At 45.9% G+C, this 17531-nt stretch overlaps 3 protein-coding genes across 7 annotated transcripts in view; 2 read left to right on the top strand and 1 right to left on the bottom strand.

Moving 5' to 3' along the window:
- LOC307070359 (delta-1-pyrroline-5-carboxylate synthase-like) overlaps positions 1–7402 on the top strand; it is an 8540-nt gene extending 1138 nt beyond the window's left edge. The window contains exons 3-18 of one of the 4 annotated variants that reach the window (XM_079728794.1): positions 1–77; positions 477–626; positions 867–971; positions 1169–1321; positions 1509–1599; positions 1950–2074; positions 2506–2650; positions 3261–3334; positions 3571–3670; positions 4141–4361; positions 4733–4870; positions 5080–5275; positions 5527–5648; positions 5862–6048; positions 6150–6245; positions 6676–7402. The exon at positions 1–77 is cut by the window's left edge and continues 69 nt beyond it. In XM_079728794.1, the coding sequence (XP_079584920.1) occupies positions 1–77; positions 477–626; positions 867–971; positions 1169–1321; positions 1509–1599; positions 1950–2074; positions 2506–2650; positions 3261–3334; positions 3571–3670; positions 4141–4361; positions 4733–4870; positions 5080–5275; positions 5527–5648; positions 5862–6048; positions 6150–6245; positions 6676–6857 (2162 nt within the window). In that variant the 3' untranslated portion in view covers positions 6858–7402. Of the gene's footprint in view, positions 78–476; positions 633–866; positions 972–1168; positions 1328–1508; positions 1600–1949; positions 2075–2505; positions 2651–3260; positions 3335–3570; positions 3671–4140; positions 4362–4732; positions 4871–5079; positions 5276–5526; positions 5649–5861; positions 6049–6149; positions 6246–6675 lie in introns of all 4 variants that reach the window. The other 3 variants (XM_079728792.1, XM_079728793.1, XM_079728791.1) reach the window with 3 other exon arrangements.
- A 625-nt stretch (positions 7403–8027) lies between these two features.
- Positions 8028–9344, bottom strand: LOC307092192 (gamma-crystallin S-1-like; the record flags this gene model as incomplete). Its single annotated transcript, XM_079759105.1, has 3 exons — positions 8028–8312; positions 8485–8727; positions 9333–9344. 3 exons carry the CDS (start codon positions 9342–9344, stop codon positions 8028–8030), a joined length of 540 nt encoding a protein of 179 aa, XP_079615231.1.
- An 827-nt stretch (positions 9345–10171) lies between these two features.
- ate1 (arginyltransferase 1) overlaps positions 10172–17531 on the top strand; it is a 56397-nt gene continuing 49037 nt past the window's right edge. For both annotated transcript variants that reach the window (XM_079730978.1, XM_079730977.1), the window contains exons 1-5: positions 10172–10313; positions 12665–12728; positions 12853–12915; positions 13115–13218; positions 13809–14024. In XM_079730978.1, coding sequence (XP_079587104.1) covers positions 10214–10313; positions 12665–12728; positions 12853–12915; positions 13115–13218; positions 13809–14024 — 547 coding nt within the window. In that variant the 5' untranslated portion in view covers positions 10172–10213. The remainder of the gene's footprint in view (positions 10314–12664; positions 12729–12852; positions 12916–13114; positions 13219–13808; positions 14025–17531) is intronic.

Here is a 17531-nt window from a genome sequence, read left to right as displayed (position 1 = left end):
AGCTGGGCAGCGCTGTGGTGACGCGTGGCGATGAGGGTGGACTGGCCCTGGGAAGACTGGCGTCTATCGTGGAACAGGTGATGAGGACATGGCCGACATTAACGCAGATACTGAAAGAGATGTCTATTCAGGAATAAGGACGATATTATTTTAAGGAACACCTAAAATATGGATCTCTGAACCGCCAACACCAGATAAAGGGAAGAGTTGGACCTGTGACCACCATAATAATAATTATACATTAGACTTGTGTAGCGCTTTTCTAAATACTCAAAGACGCTTTACAGAGTGAACACAAAATAAAGTAATTTAATAAGAGTGTATATTAGTAAAAATAAAAACAATGAGGAGGAAGGGGAGAGAAGGGAAGGAGGTTGTGTGGTGAGAGCAATCGTAAAAAGGTGGGATTTGACCAATGACCAATAAGAAAGAGGCTTGGTTTCTGAAGGAGTGTGTCCCTGCTGCGTCCCCATCAGGTCGCCGTGCTGCAGAACCAGGGGAGGGAGATGATGATCGTCACCAGCGGAGCTGTAGCGTTCGGCAAGCAGCGGCTGCGTCACGAGATCCTGCTGTCCCAGAGCGTCAGACAGGCCCTGCACACCGGACACAACCAGCTGAAGGAAATGGTGAAGGTCTGCACCACACTGACTGACACCCAGGGTCGGCTTCAGAACGCCCCCGGTCGCCTACTGTTTGACCTCGTTCTATCACGTGTTCAGTCATGGTTCACTCTAGATGTACGACACTTAACCAAGTCCCAGCATTGGTATCGTTCTCGTCGGGTCTTTTACTTTCTTTTTTTGGTGCGTGTATGAACAAATCTTGTGAATAATGGATAATTCATCCCTGAATGTTTTGTGTTCCAGGCCATCCCGGTCTTGGAGGCACGTGCCTGTGCTGCTGCTGGACAGAGCGGCCTGATGGCTCTGTATGAGGCCATGTTCACCCAGTACAGTACCTGCACTGCACAGGTACCACCCTAAACCAGTAGAAAACATATATATCTTTGTTCCTTCCTTCCTTCCTTCAATAGAAAAAAAAAAAATTGTTTGTTCATTTGTTCATTTATTAGTTTCTTCATTCATTCATATTCAAAACTGCCAGCCTACAATACAGGCTATCTCTAGTAGCTGTGGAGGCTTCATTCCCTCACGTCCTCTTCTGGTAGATCCTGGTGACCAACCTGGACTTCCATGACGAGCAGAAGCGGCGCAACCTCAGCAGCACGCTGCACGAGCTGCTGAGGATGAACATCGTCCCCATCATCAACACCAACGACGCCGTGATCCCGCCCCCGGTGCCCAACAGCGACCTGCAGGGGGTAAATGTGGGTACTGCATGCTGGGAATGAAAGGTCATGGCATAATCTGGCATAATCTGCTTTCTTACTGACATTTGTTTAAACTTTAGTGGCTTGTTGACTGCAGTCTGATGGCTGAGATGCATGACTTGAATGTGTCAAGTTTAAGTCATGATTCTGTCTGAACCGATCTTTGGGTTTACGCCAGGTCATAAGCATCAAGGACAATGACAGCCTGGCTGCACGGCTCGCTGTGGAGATGAAAGCGGACCTCTTGATCGCTCTGTCTGACGTTGAAGGTACACGCATTCTGCTCCCACTTGACAAGCATTGGGCCAAGACTTTAGGTTGGGTTCAGCATCGCAACAGTTGTACGAACTGATGTGACCCCATACTGAATGGATGTCAAAATAAATCAGTATAATATAATGTATACAGGAAATGGGTTAACCATTAGCAATTGTTAGTGCTTGGCACTAGCAATAACTTGGCACTAACAAACACATCCTTACTGTACCGACAGCGATATATTGTTGTTTCTATTTCTACTGACAAAAGTACCTTGTAAGTCGCTTTGGATAAAATTGTCTGCTAAGTGCCCTAAATGTAAAATATAAATAAAACTCCCCTCTCGCTCTCATTTACATAGGGTTGTACGATAGCCCCCCGGGAACGGATAACGCAAAGCTCATTGACATCTTCTACCCTGGAGACCAGCAGTCCATCACATACGGCTCCAAGTCCAGGGTCGGCATGGGTGGAATGGAGGCAAAGGTTGGTAGTGGAGACTCACATTGAACCTGTGATCCAGCGTGCTTGATGCATGTGATCCCAGTGGATACTATGACATTACAGAGTGTTTAGCATACGCTTTATATCAAAAGTTACATACAATAAGTAAACTTGTCAGAAGAACGAGAAACAATATATCGCCGTTGGTACAGTAAGGAGGTTCATAGAACCAAGTGCCAAGCACTAACAATCACTAGGTTAACCCATTCCCCGTATACAACAAAGATAGCTAGGATAAGACGCTACACAATGCTAAGTACTATTTTTGACTGCAAGGACGTACAGCATACAATAAGTGGGTACATTGAGTGCCAGGACGTAATCCATACAATAAGTGCGTAAGAGGGGTGGGGGGGCCTGTGCAGAGTCTTGGTGAACGCTAGGATACAGTGTTAACCCTATTGTCCCGCCAGGTGAAAGCTGCCCTGTGGGCCCTGCAAGGCGGCACGTCGGTGGTCATCGCCAACGGCACTCACCCCAAAGTGACGGGCCACGTCATCACGGACATCGTGGACGGGAAGAAAGTGGGCACCTTCTTCTCCGAGGTGAAACCCGCAGGTGAGGGACTGACCCGATCGAGGTGCTGGTCGTTGGGTTTGGCACGCAGGTCTTCACACGCAGGTCTTCAGGGTTCAAACGCGACATGTAATACGTATTTCCTTTGGGTGGCATGCAGCTCAGGAGGTAGAGCAGGTTGACTGATGACCGGAAGGTTGCAAGTTCGATCCCCGGCTCCTCCTAGCTAAGTGTCGAGATGTCCCTGAGCAAGAAGCCTCACCCTGACTGCTCCTGACGAGCTGGCTGTCGCCTTGCGTGGCTGACTTTGCCGTCGTGTGAATGTTTGTATGAATGGGTGAATGTTAGGCAATATTGTAAAGCGCTTTGAGTGACCACTGGTTAGAAAAGCATTATAAATGCAGTCCATTTACCATTTACTTTATTTAACATTGAAAAAAACTATTTTAATGAATGCGTCGACTTTACGACAATCATTTCACGGGAGACGAAATAATGCATGTAATTTAAAATGCATCATAGTATGGGAAACGGGATGTCTGCAAAAGTTCACAAATGTTCACATGTGTTGACTTATGTCCTTCAAGCATCCTTGAGATGGACGTGTGGTCATGTGGTTTTTTGTTCCCTGTGTCCCTGCTGACGGCTCCAGGCCCCACCGTGGAGCAGCAGGCGGAGATGGCCCGAAGCGGAGGCAGGGTCCTGGCCTCTCTGCTGCCCGAGGAGGTGAGTGGTCCTGGGTCCCCCAGAGCTCGCTAGGCTAATGCTAAAGCTAGGCTAAAGGACGTGTGAGTTCAGTAGTGTTGATTCTTAACGCCATGTACCAGTCTAGCGTCCTGACCGTCAAACTGTGTAACTATAATCTAAATGCATTTGTAAAAGGAGCTTCCCATTAACTTTAGAATTGTCTTTGACCCTGTGATTGACCCTGCTTGATTTGGTGGTTATTCGTTCACTTCCAGAGGGGAGAAATCATCTTTCGTCTGGCTGAGCTGCTCACAGAGAAGAAGGAGGACATTCTCAGCGCCAACAAGAGAGATATGGACTTGGCCCGGGCCTCAGGTACTGCTGCCTAGGAGAAATAACACTGACTTTATGGAGATCCACATGAAGTCATTGAGCTTGTCTGTGTCTGTGCCAGTCAGCTTCAGGTGAGGCTGAGGACAATCAGCTAACAACAGTGGAGCGAGTCTTCATAGTTGCAATAATTAAAAAACAAAGTACAGTGCAGAGTAGCTATATAAATAAAAAAACTAGTTATGTTGAATTATATGATCTGAAATTACTGCATAATCTTTTTAAAACCCCCAAAACTGCCTTAATCTGATCTTGGCCGCTCTACGTAAAAATAATGAAAGCCTAGAGTTATTTATGTAGGATTCTAAACAATGGAAAGTCGTTATATAGACAGGAAGGTATGGGAGATAGAGGGGAGGACATGCAGCAAAGTACCACGGGCAGATCAAATCAAACCTGGGTCGCTGAGATCAGGACTGAGCCTTAATGGTGGCTCCACCCCCCCTATCTCGCAGGCAGCCTCTCTCTGCAGCTGCTGAACCGCCTGAGCCTCTCCACCTCCAAGCTCAACAGCCTGGCCATCGGGCTGCGGCAGATCGCGGTCTCGTCGCGGGACAGCGTGGGCCGGGTGCTGCGGCGGACGCGCGTGGCCAACAACCTGGAGCTGGAGCAGGTCACCGTCCCCATCGGGGTGCTGCTGGTCATCTTCGAGTCCCGCCCCGACTGTCTCCCTCAGGTCAGTTATCCCCCACGGCTCTGCCTGGTGTGGAGCGATGGATGGGAGTGACCCTGAGAGACACTGACACTGATAGATGGTCAAATTAACTGCATTTATTTGAGGCTCAAATAAGCTCAGAGCTTTACAATATTGTCTAACATTCACCCCTTCATGCACACATTCACACATTCACACACCAAATGTGGTGTTAGCCATGCAAGGCGACAGCCGTTTGTCAGGAGCATTCAGGGTGAGGTGTCTCGCTCAGGGACACCTCGGCACTCAGCTAGGAGGAGCCGGGGATCAAACCAGCAACCTTCCGGTTACCAGCCAACCCGCTCAACCTCCTGAGCCACATGCCGCCCCTGATATTTGGTTTTGGACCACAGGTGTCCGCTCTAGCGATCGCCAGTGGGAATGCCTTGCTGCTGAAGGGAGGGAAAGAGGCGGCCCACACCAATAAGATCCTCCACCAGCTTACCCAGGAAGCTCTGTCCATTCACGGCATCCAGGATGCCATTCAACTGGTAAGACTCAGAGAGCAAGGAACTCCATAGTGGAAATGTGCACAGTTCCGAGATCAAACTCCACTGTACTCATCACTGCATCGTCGCCCATGTGTCTTTGTCCCTAAATTCTCAAACTACTCAATGTTGATGATACAAATGTCCAAGTCTTTCTATTGTTTATCCAGTGCAGTTTACGGGGCTGTCTTTATGTCTGTGATGCCTTGCAGGTGAGCACGCGTGAGGATGTGGAGGACCTCTGCCGGCTGAACAAGCTGATCGACCTGATCATCCCCCGCGGCTCGTCGGAGCTGGTCAGGAATATCCAGCACGCCGCCAAGGGCATCCCAGTGCTGGGCCACAGCGAGGGCATCTGCCACGTCTACATCGACTCTGAGGCCAGCATCGACAAGGCCATCGACATCAGTGAGTGACTCTGTATTGATCCAGGACTTGGTGGACGTAGCAGTCAGCTTAGCTCAGGAGGCACAGTGGGTTGACTTGTAAGTTGAGCAGGGGTTGGCTGTGAAAAACGTTGGTGTTTGACTGCTCAATTGTAACGTCATGATTCAAACATTAAGCTTTGGCACACGATAGCAGTTAAGTGGTTGTGTAACATGTTATTTGTAAAGTTAACCCATTTGAATTGGTGACATGTTTCTGTGTATTTCTGACAGTTAAAGATTCCAAATGCGACTACCCGTCTGCCTGCAACGCCATGGAGACTCTCCTGATCCACCGAGATTTGTTGAGGACCCCGATGTTTGACCAGATCATAGACATGATGAGAGCTGAAGAGGTAAGATTGAACCTGCACCTAGCGACACTGATGAAGGTTTACTGTAAAGTAATATGTTATGTGTGGTGTGGCAGTGTTTTCTAGTAGGATGTGGTATACTTAGTTGTACATAAGTGAGGTCTTCATGGGTCCTGAAATGAAGCATACGAATAAAGATTGTAATAGGTTGTAAAGGTCCTAGTATCAGCTCTCGTGTCCCCTGCGTTCCTACAGGTGAAGATCCACGCAGGGCCCAAGTTCGCGTCCTACCTGACCTTCAGCCCGTCGGAGGTGAAGTCCCTGCGCACCGAGTATGGAGATCTGGAGTGCTGCATCGAGGTGGTGGACAGCATGCAGGACGCCCTGGACCACGTCCACAAGTACGGCAGCTCTCACACGGACGTCATCGTCACTGAGAACGGTACGCAGCCTGCAACGTTGTCCTTCGTGCAAAGCCTTTCTTTTTCTGCCGTTGGTAACCTTGTTGTCGGGATGACGGTTTCTGAATGTTTCGTTCAACAGAGGAGACAGCTGAGCAGTTCCTCCAGCAGCTGGACAGCGCCTGCGTCTTCTGGAACGCCAGCACGCGCTTTGCTGACGGATACCGCTTTGGCCTAGGTAGGTACCCCATGTCACCTCCAATGTTTCCACTACCATTGAATGGACTGCGTTTTTAAAGCACTTTCCTAACCAGTGGCCACTTAAAACGCTTTTACAATGCTGCCTTACATTCACTCATTCATGCACACATTCACACACAGCCGGAGACGTCATCCATGTAAAATGATAGCCAGCTCATCAGGAGCAGTCAGGGTGAGGCGTCTCGCTCAGGGACGACTCGACACTCGGAGGAGTCGGGGCTAGAACTAGCAAACTTTGGGTTACAAGTCAACCTGCCCTATCTCTTGAGCTACTGCCACCAATTCCATTCTATGGTGATTAAATCACCTGCTTCTTCAGAGATCCCGGCCTGTCGGACCCCTGTGGCCCTTGTATTTCATTAATATTAGACAACATCTGAACGGGATGGGATGTGTGGACATTGCAGGAGCCGAGGTGGGCATCAGCACGGCGCGGATCCACGCCAGGGGCCCGGTGGGGCTGGAGGGGCTCCTGACCACCAAGTGGGTGCTACGAGGCGAGGGCCACACGGTGGCGGACTTCTCGGAGCAAGGCAGCATGAAGTACCTCCACGAGAACATCCCCGTCTCCCAAAGGATCCTGAGCTAAGCCCCCCCGACACCCAAAGCCACTTGCTTTTAATCACACGTGCCGTGAGAAATAGGTCCTATCCTAAAAAACGTCAAGATGTTGGTTTGGGTGAGCCATCGTGAGTGTTATTATGCCCCACTCAGCTGTTACCATGAGTTGTTACTGTTCAATTTCCAAACTGGTAAATATGGGACAGCCGGTTTTACCAAAACACTTTTTAGGTATCTTCAACTAAATTTTGTACATTAAAAGACTGCTTTTTATATGTATGATATAACTTGAATAAATCACGGGAAATAAAGAAGCTGATAAAAGACAATATCTTCAATAAATGGACAATATCTTTTGGGTGACAATCACCTACTTAGAATGCAACGATACCAACTCAGTAGTTATCGCTCGGAGTGACATGAGGTGTCGTAAGGTTTTTTCCGGTGCAAATTTAATTTCTATTGATGGTAGAAACCAGTCGTATTGATTCTATAAATTATTTTCTATTTGCTGAGCCTTTTTGTATGTCTTCCTCCTGGCTTCTGTTACCCTCTGTGTGCGTTTTGTTTAGAATAAATTCTGTACAGCTGGTAAGTTCACTTTGTCTGTTTATTGATCAGAATCATGAATAATGCTGCTTATAGCCCTAGTTTTCAAAAGAAGTAATCTAGGTTATAATACACTTAATTTAAGATAACTGAGTTTTTCCATTTTAACAAACTTGTACAGGTTTCATAGTTTTCACTTAAGATTGCTACATTTACAGGAACACAAAGGTACTTTCTTGATGTTCATAGTCATGCCTTGAAAAGAAAGTAAACATTTAAGCAGATTATTTAGCTTATTTAGATACTTCACAAGCAATTTCTTGAGATAAAACTACCAATTGTGTAAATATACTTGGAATCTGCGTATTCATTTGATGAAACTATCTGAGAAGTCTTTTTTTTTTAAGTAATTGAAGCACGTTTTCCAAATGTAATCCGTTGTTATTCTTCCACATAACTGCTGCCAGTGACAAAGAACACCTTTGCCTAGCCATTGTAATTCCTTCTTTCCCCACAGGTCGAATGATTTATTCCCTGATACCGACTCTGTGGCGCGATGAAAATAATATAACTGCATCCTCCTTCCAGTGTCACTGCTCTCCTCACTACCCCCCCCCCCCCCCCCCCATCGTCAGAGAGCATCCACTCCCTAGTAGGCCTGCTTCACCTCTGTGATCCGCCGCACTGAGCCGATGGTGGAGCTCATGCTGCCCCAGTCACCGTGCTTGTTGTACTCCCCGGGTCGCAAGTAGTACTGGCGGCCCCTGTAGTTGGGATGCTCGTGGAGGATCCAGTAGCCCTCCACCACGTTGCAGGAGGACACGTCCCGCAGGTGGAAGCGGTCCTGCAGGTTCGGGCAGTCGTCGCTCAACTCTGTCATCTTGCCCCCGAAGTCAGTCCTCTCAAAGATCTTCAGCTTGTAGTTGCCGTTGTACTGTGTACGCGCACACACACACACATAGATGCAACAACACAGACACACACACACACACACACACACACAATATAATGGGTTAGATTTGGAAACATTGGGAAGCCCATCCATCAATATCTTTGTTTATCTACGCCTATCTCCCTAGGGAAGGCCAGGGGGTCACTCTACTCACTGCAGGAATCATGCGACAGGAGCGGATCAGGTCGTTGAAGCCGGACCAGCGGTGGTGGTCGGTGTACTTGCCCTTGGTCAGAATGTACTGGTAGCCCGAGTAGTTGGGCTTCTCGTAGGCCATCCAGCAGCCCGTGTCCACGCGGATGGAGTTGCAATGGGAGATGTGCGAGTGCATGTCGGCACAGTCGACATTGCACTCATAGTGACGGCCCTCGAAGTTCCTTCCCTCGTAGAAGATGACCTGAAGACGTGTGGGTGAGAAGCAGACCATTGTGTCACTGAGATCCTGTACTGTTAACCCCACTGCTCCCCACACACGTGCTACTGGTCGTGTACATTTAGGGGATTTTGCTGAAGCTTTTATCCAATGCGTTTTACAACTATTCATTCATGCATTTAGACACCCACGGCGGTGTCAACCACGCAGAGCAACAGCCGGCTCATCAGGAGCAGTCCGGGAGAGGATTCTTGCTCAGGGACACCTCGACACTCAGCTAGGAAGAGCCAGAGATCGAACTAGCAACCTCCAGTCAGGGAGCAGTTGGGGTGAAGTGCCTTGCTCAGGGACACCTTGACATGGACCTACTGCCTCCCCAGATGGTTCAGTGGCTCCTCTACAAGGAGAAAGGCGCTGCGTTTAACCCCCAATCTGCACCTGCCCACCTGTGGTAATCCCTGAGCAAAGGTGCCTGAACTCTTACCTGCTGTTTAAAGGCTTGCATGTTGTCACTTTGGATAAAAGCTTAGTAACTCCGTAGTAAAAGTAGTAGCCCTATAATGTTTACTGGGAGACAGGTTCTTTTACAGGCTGCTGCAGGAATGCGGGTCGCCACAGGGCGTTCTTACCTTTCCCATCATGGCACCAGTGGTGGGTAGGACCGGCCTGAGCCCGCTCTCTATTGCCTTTTATGTGTTTGAATAAAAGGCACAGAGCTTTGTCATTGGAATAAAGCAAATCATGGTGTCAGCACAAATCTGCCCCATGACTTTGAGCACACGTCGACCTCATGCCTCCATATACTCCATTGTCATTCAAATTGAGACAGAACCACAACAAGCCAAGTGGCGACCCCTGTCTGTTCTTCTGAGGAGAACGAAAAGGAGCGAGGACAGGAGCACTCGGCTGAAGACGACGATGTGTGGACCCAAATGATGAGAGGATCGTCATTATGTTAGTTGTGTGGTTGAAAGTGTTAAAGTATGGAGCATCACAGAGCCCAGCACGCTGATAAAGAGTTGGGTGATTCTGGACGGAATGATGCGTGTGTTTGTGGGGTACACATGTGACTGGAATGCGGTTCAGTAATAGCTGACAGGACAATGCTACCCTTGTGCAACTAGTGTTGTTGACCTCCTCTAAATCACACCTTGTTTTTTATTAGATGAATTGCATCCTGCAGTCAGTGGTTCATATGGTGAAACGGAAAAGGCTAATATACATCAGAGCCTACATGTGTATATTTTTTATCCGTAAGTATTTATATGATACGGATATATGAATAAACCACCATTATTAATGCAATTTTACTTCTACTATTTTGGCTTATAAATCGACACGTTTCTTTGTATATAAATAAATACAAATACACAAAACCGGAAAGCGCAAGATCAAGCCACGCCCATAAAGCAAACACACACACACACACACACACACACACACGCACACACACTCAGAGCAGACACCGGCTAGCTAGCAGCAGCTGTCAAATCCTGAGCAGTCCACCAGGATGGCGGAGGGTCTTTCGTACACTATAGTGGAGTATTTCGGGGGGGACGATGGCTACCGCTGTGGCTATTGTAAAAACGAGAAGGGCAACTTCTCCCACGGTGAGTGACAATCTGAATAACGCGCGTTAGATTCGGTTCTCACGGTTATTATGCTAATGCTAATGCTACTAGCTACCGGAGCTAGGTTATTGAGCAGCATTGCAGCGGAAGCTGCAGCGTTGACTTGTGCTGTACTGTACTTTAGTAAACCAATTGAATATCGTAGCTGAATCGATTCAGCTGATCGTGCAATGGTTACACTAGTATTATTTAGGCATTTAAATAAAGCATAAAGTAAGTATATAAACAAATAAATAAATAAATAGTATTATTCAAGTACATATATAATGCTAGTATTTAGTATTATGTAAGAGGCCGAAGTTGAAGTTAGTGGGTCTACCATGGGGACATTGTTGTGAGTAAGGGCTGTATATATTGGTTATATCCTTGCACTTAGCCAAAGGAGGAGGTTTTATGGGTGACATCATGCCGGTTTTTTTTTGAGTTTGATAGGTCGGTGTATTGAAAGTCAATATTGTATGCACACATTCTAAGTTAAAGTGTAAACACCAAATCAAACTGTTCCCCTACTGCCTTGCTCACCGTATGGAAACTGTCCTGCAGTCAGGGTTTGGGGTGACTATGCTGCAGCTGACGCTCTGCATTGATATGTAAGTGCTGTGCTGTCAGTGCAAGTCTTGGGTAAGTCTTGGGTTACCTCTGAAGGTAGAATAGGGCTGCAGTTTTTTCCAGATAAATGTATCATTTTACTGCTGAGTCGCAGAGAGGGGAAACATTTTAAGGCTAAATGTAATCTAATAAGACTGTTACCATACCACTTTTTTATTTAGTTAACCATTGACTTCAATGGTTTAAAAATGTTACTAAATAAAATACATCTTATTGATTATTTTTATGAATGAGTCAAACTGATATAATGGAACAATGGTGGTAATATGGCGGTAGCTCCCCAAACAGTACGAACATAAGTGCAGGTTGTCCACCTACTGTGACATTTATTTTCAGTAAATGTACTGATTAGCCTAATTAACATAGTAGGCGTGTTGAGTATGATGTGATTATGGACACATACATTTCCAAGATGTAGTACTTCATTGATAACATGCATATAAGAAAACTTTATTAAGTTCACAAACCACCCTATTTACATATAGTAGTCATGTGTTTATAGTTATATCATTGTTGAAACAAAAAGGGGAATATCAGGGTTTAATCATAGCATAGTCCCCAGTAACTGAAGTATCGACACATCTGATCAGTTCTCTCTAACGATGCTCTATTAAAAGCAGAGTTGCCTTTCTGTGAATGGCAGTCTTGCCTTGCAGAGCTATTTTACTGATCTATTAAAAGAAGTGTAACAGGACAGCAGCCATTGCTGTTGTTCTGTGTGGAACTGGTTTAACACGCTGGAGTAGGATTTGAGACTAGCAGGTATCAGCCACTTCCTGGTGCACACAGGAGGAGGAGATGTCTGGGACATAGGATAAGGGAGCTCATTTTGCTGTATGTGACTGAAGGAACCGGTTGGCTGGTCGCAAACTGCCTATTTTATCTTAACAACTTCATTGAGATGGCCTCACTGCATTCGTTGTTGAAGTACGGATGATGTCACCATAGGTGATGCATAGCATTGCTTTTATGATTTGAATTTCTAACGACCGATGATTCAAATAGCCGCAGCTGTCCTCCGCTACTTGAGCATTGTTAACTAATGCTATTTTAGATGGATAATAGACACCATTTACAGTGCCTTCCCTATTCCAAGTTGTGCTATGAACTGTTTTTTAAACTCGAGGGAAAGTTCCTTTCTTACATGCATCAAAATGATCCCATGATGCATTCTGATAATAAAACAACAGACACAAATAAAAGATGGTTCGGAGTGGGATTTGTCCGGGTGGGAGCTGATGCATACAGTGTGAATGCATGCATGACATCTGGAGGGGTCATGTATTGTATCACTGAGCTGTTTGGGGCACATGATCCCCAGGGTCTGTGTTTTCCATAAAGTCTTGATGCTTGGTGGGAAACCTCCCATGTCCCAGTGGGAGGGTCCCAGGATGTGAGTTCAGACTCTCTCACCAGTCAATCAACATGGCTCCTCTTTGTACCGATTTCTAAATGGCGGTTTTGATCTCAACCGATTGTTTATTTAGGAGTGGTTCGGTGAAATATGAGCTGTTTGCTTCATCATAGTCCTTTTTGTCTGTTTAAGATGAAGCAATGTTTGGTTTTTCTCTGATGTTCTTCACTAAAATTGTTATAAAAACAAAATGACCCCTTTTAACAGCTAGTCATGTCTTCACTGGGTCCTGAATGGATGGCTAACGCAATGGATGGCTGTCTGAATCTGATATTAAATCGTGATATACTGCTTCTGCATCATACAGGGATGTGGTCCCACACCATGACTGTGCAAGATTACCAGGACCTCATAGACCGAGGATGGAGAAGGCAAGAACATACACTCTATCTCACTTACTCACTGACACATCCTGTTCTGTTGCCACACAATCTTTGTTCTTTGATAATGAAACATGCCTCATGAATGATGCAAACCTATTCCCTCATTTAACAGAAGTGGGAAGTACGTCTACAAGCCAACAATGAAGAAGACATGCTGTCCACAATACACCATCAGGTAAACACTGATTATTTATATACTTTGTGCACTGGCAAAATCATAAACAATAATAATAATAGTAATTACTATCGCATATTAAGAAAGCCGAAAAGGCTGTAGACATGCACTGATATTATTGCTGGACTTAGGTGGGATTACTTTGGTAAAGAAAGTGGTATAAAAAGCATACTCCTCTCCCCTCTGTGCGACTGCCAAGATGCCACGCGTTGAACTTCCAGCCTGCCAAATCCCACAAGAAGACCCTGAAGAAGATGAGCAAGTTCCTGTCCAAAGGGGAGCTCCCGGCCGGAGGCCCAGATGGTGAGTCTGGTCTTCAGCCAACAAGGGCCTCATCTACGCCAGCTCCTATTGAGTTATGCTTCGTTAATCGGGACTTTGGTTTCAACGTTTTCATTTGTAGTTGTAGATTTATTATCATTATTTATGGTAACACTTTATATTAAGGTACACATATGAACCGTTAAGTAGTTGCTTATTGGCATGCATGTCAGTAGCATATTGGCTTTTTAGTAGTCATTTGAAGCACTTATTAATGCCTTATTCTGCATAACTATATTCGACAAATACTAAGGTTAGGGTTAGCCCTATTCATGTGCAAAAACTTCCTTACTATCAATAAGCAGTAATTAGAATGTTATTGAGGGAAACTTCTAGTTAACAGCATATTAGTTGTAGAAAATGGTCATGCAGAATCAGGCATTAATAAGTGCCTCATAATGACTAAAGAGCCAATATGCTACTAATATGCATGCCAACAATGGTTAATATATGTACCTTTTAATATATAGTTTTACCTTACTTACATATTGGGGTTTCACCGTTTGAAACCGCAATGTAAAACCTCGGGTACAGGCCATCAAAGGGCTGTTTTCTGTTGTGTCCTGTGTTAGAAGAGCCCATGGAATCCCTCTGTGAGGCAGCGGGCCTGAAGAGGACCGCCAAGGCCTGCCCCACCCAGGTGGAGGTGGCAGCCGTCCCAGAACCTCAGTCGGAGGCAAGTGCACCAGCGGCCCCGAAGACATCCGGACAAGACGGCCCGCCGACTGTCCAAGATGGTCCTCCGACTGTCCAAGACGCTGCACTGCCAAGTTCAACTCACAAACCAGGTGAGATAACATCTGTGACCTACGACCTATCTATGTGATCTGAAATCAACTTCAGCTTAAGCCTAAGCCTGTTGTCCATACTGTTTGTTAAACTAAAACACTGTTCTAATTAGGGCTGTTCCCGACTCGGAATTTTCTGAGTCGAATCAGATCTGCCTTTTCAGTCCAGAGATTTGACTATTCGGCGGCCGTGCGGGGCAGGTCTTTTGGAGGTTTAAAAAAATTAGTTTTCTTTTTATTAACACTCTGTTTTGGTAGGCTATAGGCCTTTTATATATGCTTGCGCGTTGCGCTCATTACGTTCTCACCTGAACAGTTTTCTGTCAATCAAACTCGTCTGAATTGTAGCCAACTTATTCCTGTTGGGTTTTAATTAGGCTCCTGCCCATAATGCGGTCCGATAATGAACCCGGGGCTCATGTATAGGCTAGTGGATAATCCACTATATGAGCCCCGTGTTTACGATCTGATTGCATTTATTGAGCCCGAAAGAATACACAGCGCTGTGTCGCCACACTGACTGCGTTCCTAGAGAAAATGTAGCAATAATGTAAGGGGAGACAGCCGCTTCCCTCTGCGAGATTCTGTCTAGCAAACAAAGTTACAATGAATCAATCGCCACAGTGACATGGACATGGACAGCTTCTCTTTATTATTATCATTAGAGCTATGATGCAAATGGTGAATATTAACCCTGCGGTGGCATCTGTACGAGCAGTTTGCGATTTATTTTCAGCACCAACTGCCGCCGTAGAAGAAGAATAAAAAGTCACAATAAATGTGTCGATTCATGCATATGGTCTGACACGTCTACACTATCGGTTGGGTCTTTTAAAAAAATAAATAAATAAAGGAAGACGGCGGGAAACCCCACAGTCGACTCAGATTCCCTGAGTCTACTGCAGGGTTTCCCGACTGATGATTCGAATCATCGACTTTCAGGGGAAGCCCTAGTTCTAATATGTCTAATATGTACTTTTCAATAGCTAAATGTCTGCTAAATGTAAATGTAAAACAAAAGAGGAGCAGAGAAGCCATCATTTGTTAAATCTCTAAAAGTCTTATCCTCTGTGAAGTTTTTGCAAGAGTTTCAAACTTTTTTCTTTGGATTTTGTTTGTTTTGTTTTCCATAGAAAGTCCTCCTCAAACTTTCATGGTCGCATTATACACTAACTTTCTACACTTCTACTTGCCACATCAGGATCATAAGGTACCATACCTTATATGTCCTATAGGCTGTTGGTTCTGACCCATTCATCATCTTACTGTATGAGCACTTAACCAGGCGACTGTATCGTTATATTGAGTTGTATTGGCATTTCACTGCAATCAATGGGACAATATGTGGCTGTAGTACCTCAGCCTACCAGAAGAGAGCAATGTTCCCCTTGTAATAGTCTCGAATTTGAAGCTGTGATTAACGCTGGAGTTCCCTCGACGGTTTCACTAATCAATCCAGTTATCTAACTCTCCGTCAAGACTTCCTCCCTTCTCTGCGGGGCAGGATGCGCTCTGACAGCTCCCAGTAACAAAGGGGGTAATGAATGAATAACGCTCCCAGCAAACTGATAATAAACGCTTAGACGTGGCACATCTCCCCACTGCTCCCATTTCATTTCTCTGACGCTCTCAACCGTCAAAAGGTGCCTCTTCTCTTCCCCAGTCATCATTCAGACAGGGAGGGAGATGGAAGGGGAAAGGCCTGGCAAACTGCTGTTAGAGAGGTGGTGGTTCCAGACCTAGACGTAAACAAACGCTCACAGAGGGAGTGTCTCAGATGGGCTGATTCTTATGGACACCTCGGGTAATGGTGCTGTGTAGCCTAAGTGCAACATTCAGGGCTGCGCTCACTTTCTCTCTCTCTTTGTCTCTTACTCTGTCTCTCCATCTCTGACACTTTGTCTCTCTCTGACTTTATCAGTCCGACTCTCACTTTCGGACTCTTTCTTGCTCTGTCTCACTCTCTCTGACTCTCCCTCCTCCCTTTTTGACTATCAATTGCTCTCACTCTCTCTTTCTCGGAATCCCTAGAAAAACAGCCCCCTCCCTCATCAGAGAGCTGGGGAGGAAGCAGACATTGAGTGTACTTACGCCAACATCCCCCCCCCCCCCCCACACACACACACACACACACACACACACACACACACACACACACACACACACACACACACACACACACACACACACACACACACACACACACACACACCTCCTCCATCCCAGCCACCATCGAGCCCCTCCCACCCCCAACGCAAAACACCTGGATGATGCGCCCCCCCCCCTGGCTTTTATGACCTCAGCGATTTACGGTCGTTGGCAGGTTCCAGTGCTGTCTTGCTTTTTACAGATGGATGGAAACGCACAGCGGAAACGTGCCTCAAGTCTCCCGTTCTCCAACAGGGGGCCACTGCAGGGAAGATAACGTGTAATTAATATGTTTTGGAAAGTCTATGCGCAAGTGTGTACATTGTGTTTTGACACAGGTTCCTGTGAATGAGTTACGGACCAGGAACAGCAGGATAATACATTTGGAAAATGGGGCAGGCCATTTTCCCGTTTGACTGTATATGTTATTTGTACAGTGAGATTAGATTATTTGTCTTTATTTTTCCCTTCCACGTTGGAGGTTGTGATTTTGGTGACTGGTGATGTCATCTCTCAGTGGTGGAACGAGCTCCCTACCGATGTCAGGACCGCAGAGTCGCTCACCAGCTTCCGCAAAAGACTCAAAACTCACCTGTTCAGAGTTCATCTCGACTCTGCATAGAAACCAATGCACAGCCACCATTGAATGTTGTACGTCCTGGCACTTGTACATTGCACTTATTCAAGGTACTTAATTGTGTAGCATCTACAGTAGCTGCTATCGCCGCTTTACACGGAGAATGGGTTAGCCTAGCGATTGTAATACTTGCACTTGGTTCTATGAACGTCTTTACTGTACCGACAGCGATATATTGTTTCACTTCTTATGACAAATGTACTTATTGTAACAAATGCACTTATTGTAAGTCGCTTTGGATAAAAGCGTCTGCTAAATGCCCTAAATGTAAATGTAAATGTAAATCTCTATTTTTTTCTTAAAATGATTCTTGTCATACTGGACAATGGTGTTTGCCATTATTTTAATACAAATCTTTGTATATCACGGTGCTGGTGATGCTAAACCAATCTACGCAGATTTATAGTGCAGGACACTATAAACATTTAGCCCCATCCTGGTGTAAATACTACCCCTGGTCTTTTCTTGGCACTTTAACGGGCAATTACCGTATGCGTCTGTCTTCTGGATCTGCTTGTCTAGAGTGTTTGTTTAGAGCTGGCGGAAGAGGAGGCAGAGCGTCACCTGCCAGGCACTACTCCAGAGGAGATTTTGACGTGCCATAAAACCATCCTGCCAGCTGTGAATGTCAGGGTGGCATTACCCAGTGATAACAGAGCAGCCTCCTCTCTCCTCTCCTCTCCTTCGACAATTAGCTTTGTGTCTTTAAAACCTGGCTCTGT

This window comes from Pollachius pollachius (genome assembly GCF_949987615.1).
Source record: "Pollachius pollachius genome assembly, chromosome: 2".
In the NCBI taxonomy this organism is placed as follows: domain Eukaryota; kingdom Metazoa; phylum Chordata; class Actinopteri; order Gadiformes; family Gadidae; genus Pollachius; species Pollachius pollachius.
The sequence above is the reverse complement of the archived record's forward strand: the minus strand, read 5'-3'. Positions and strand labels throughout refer to the sequence as shown.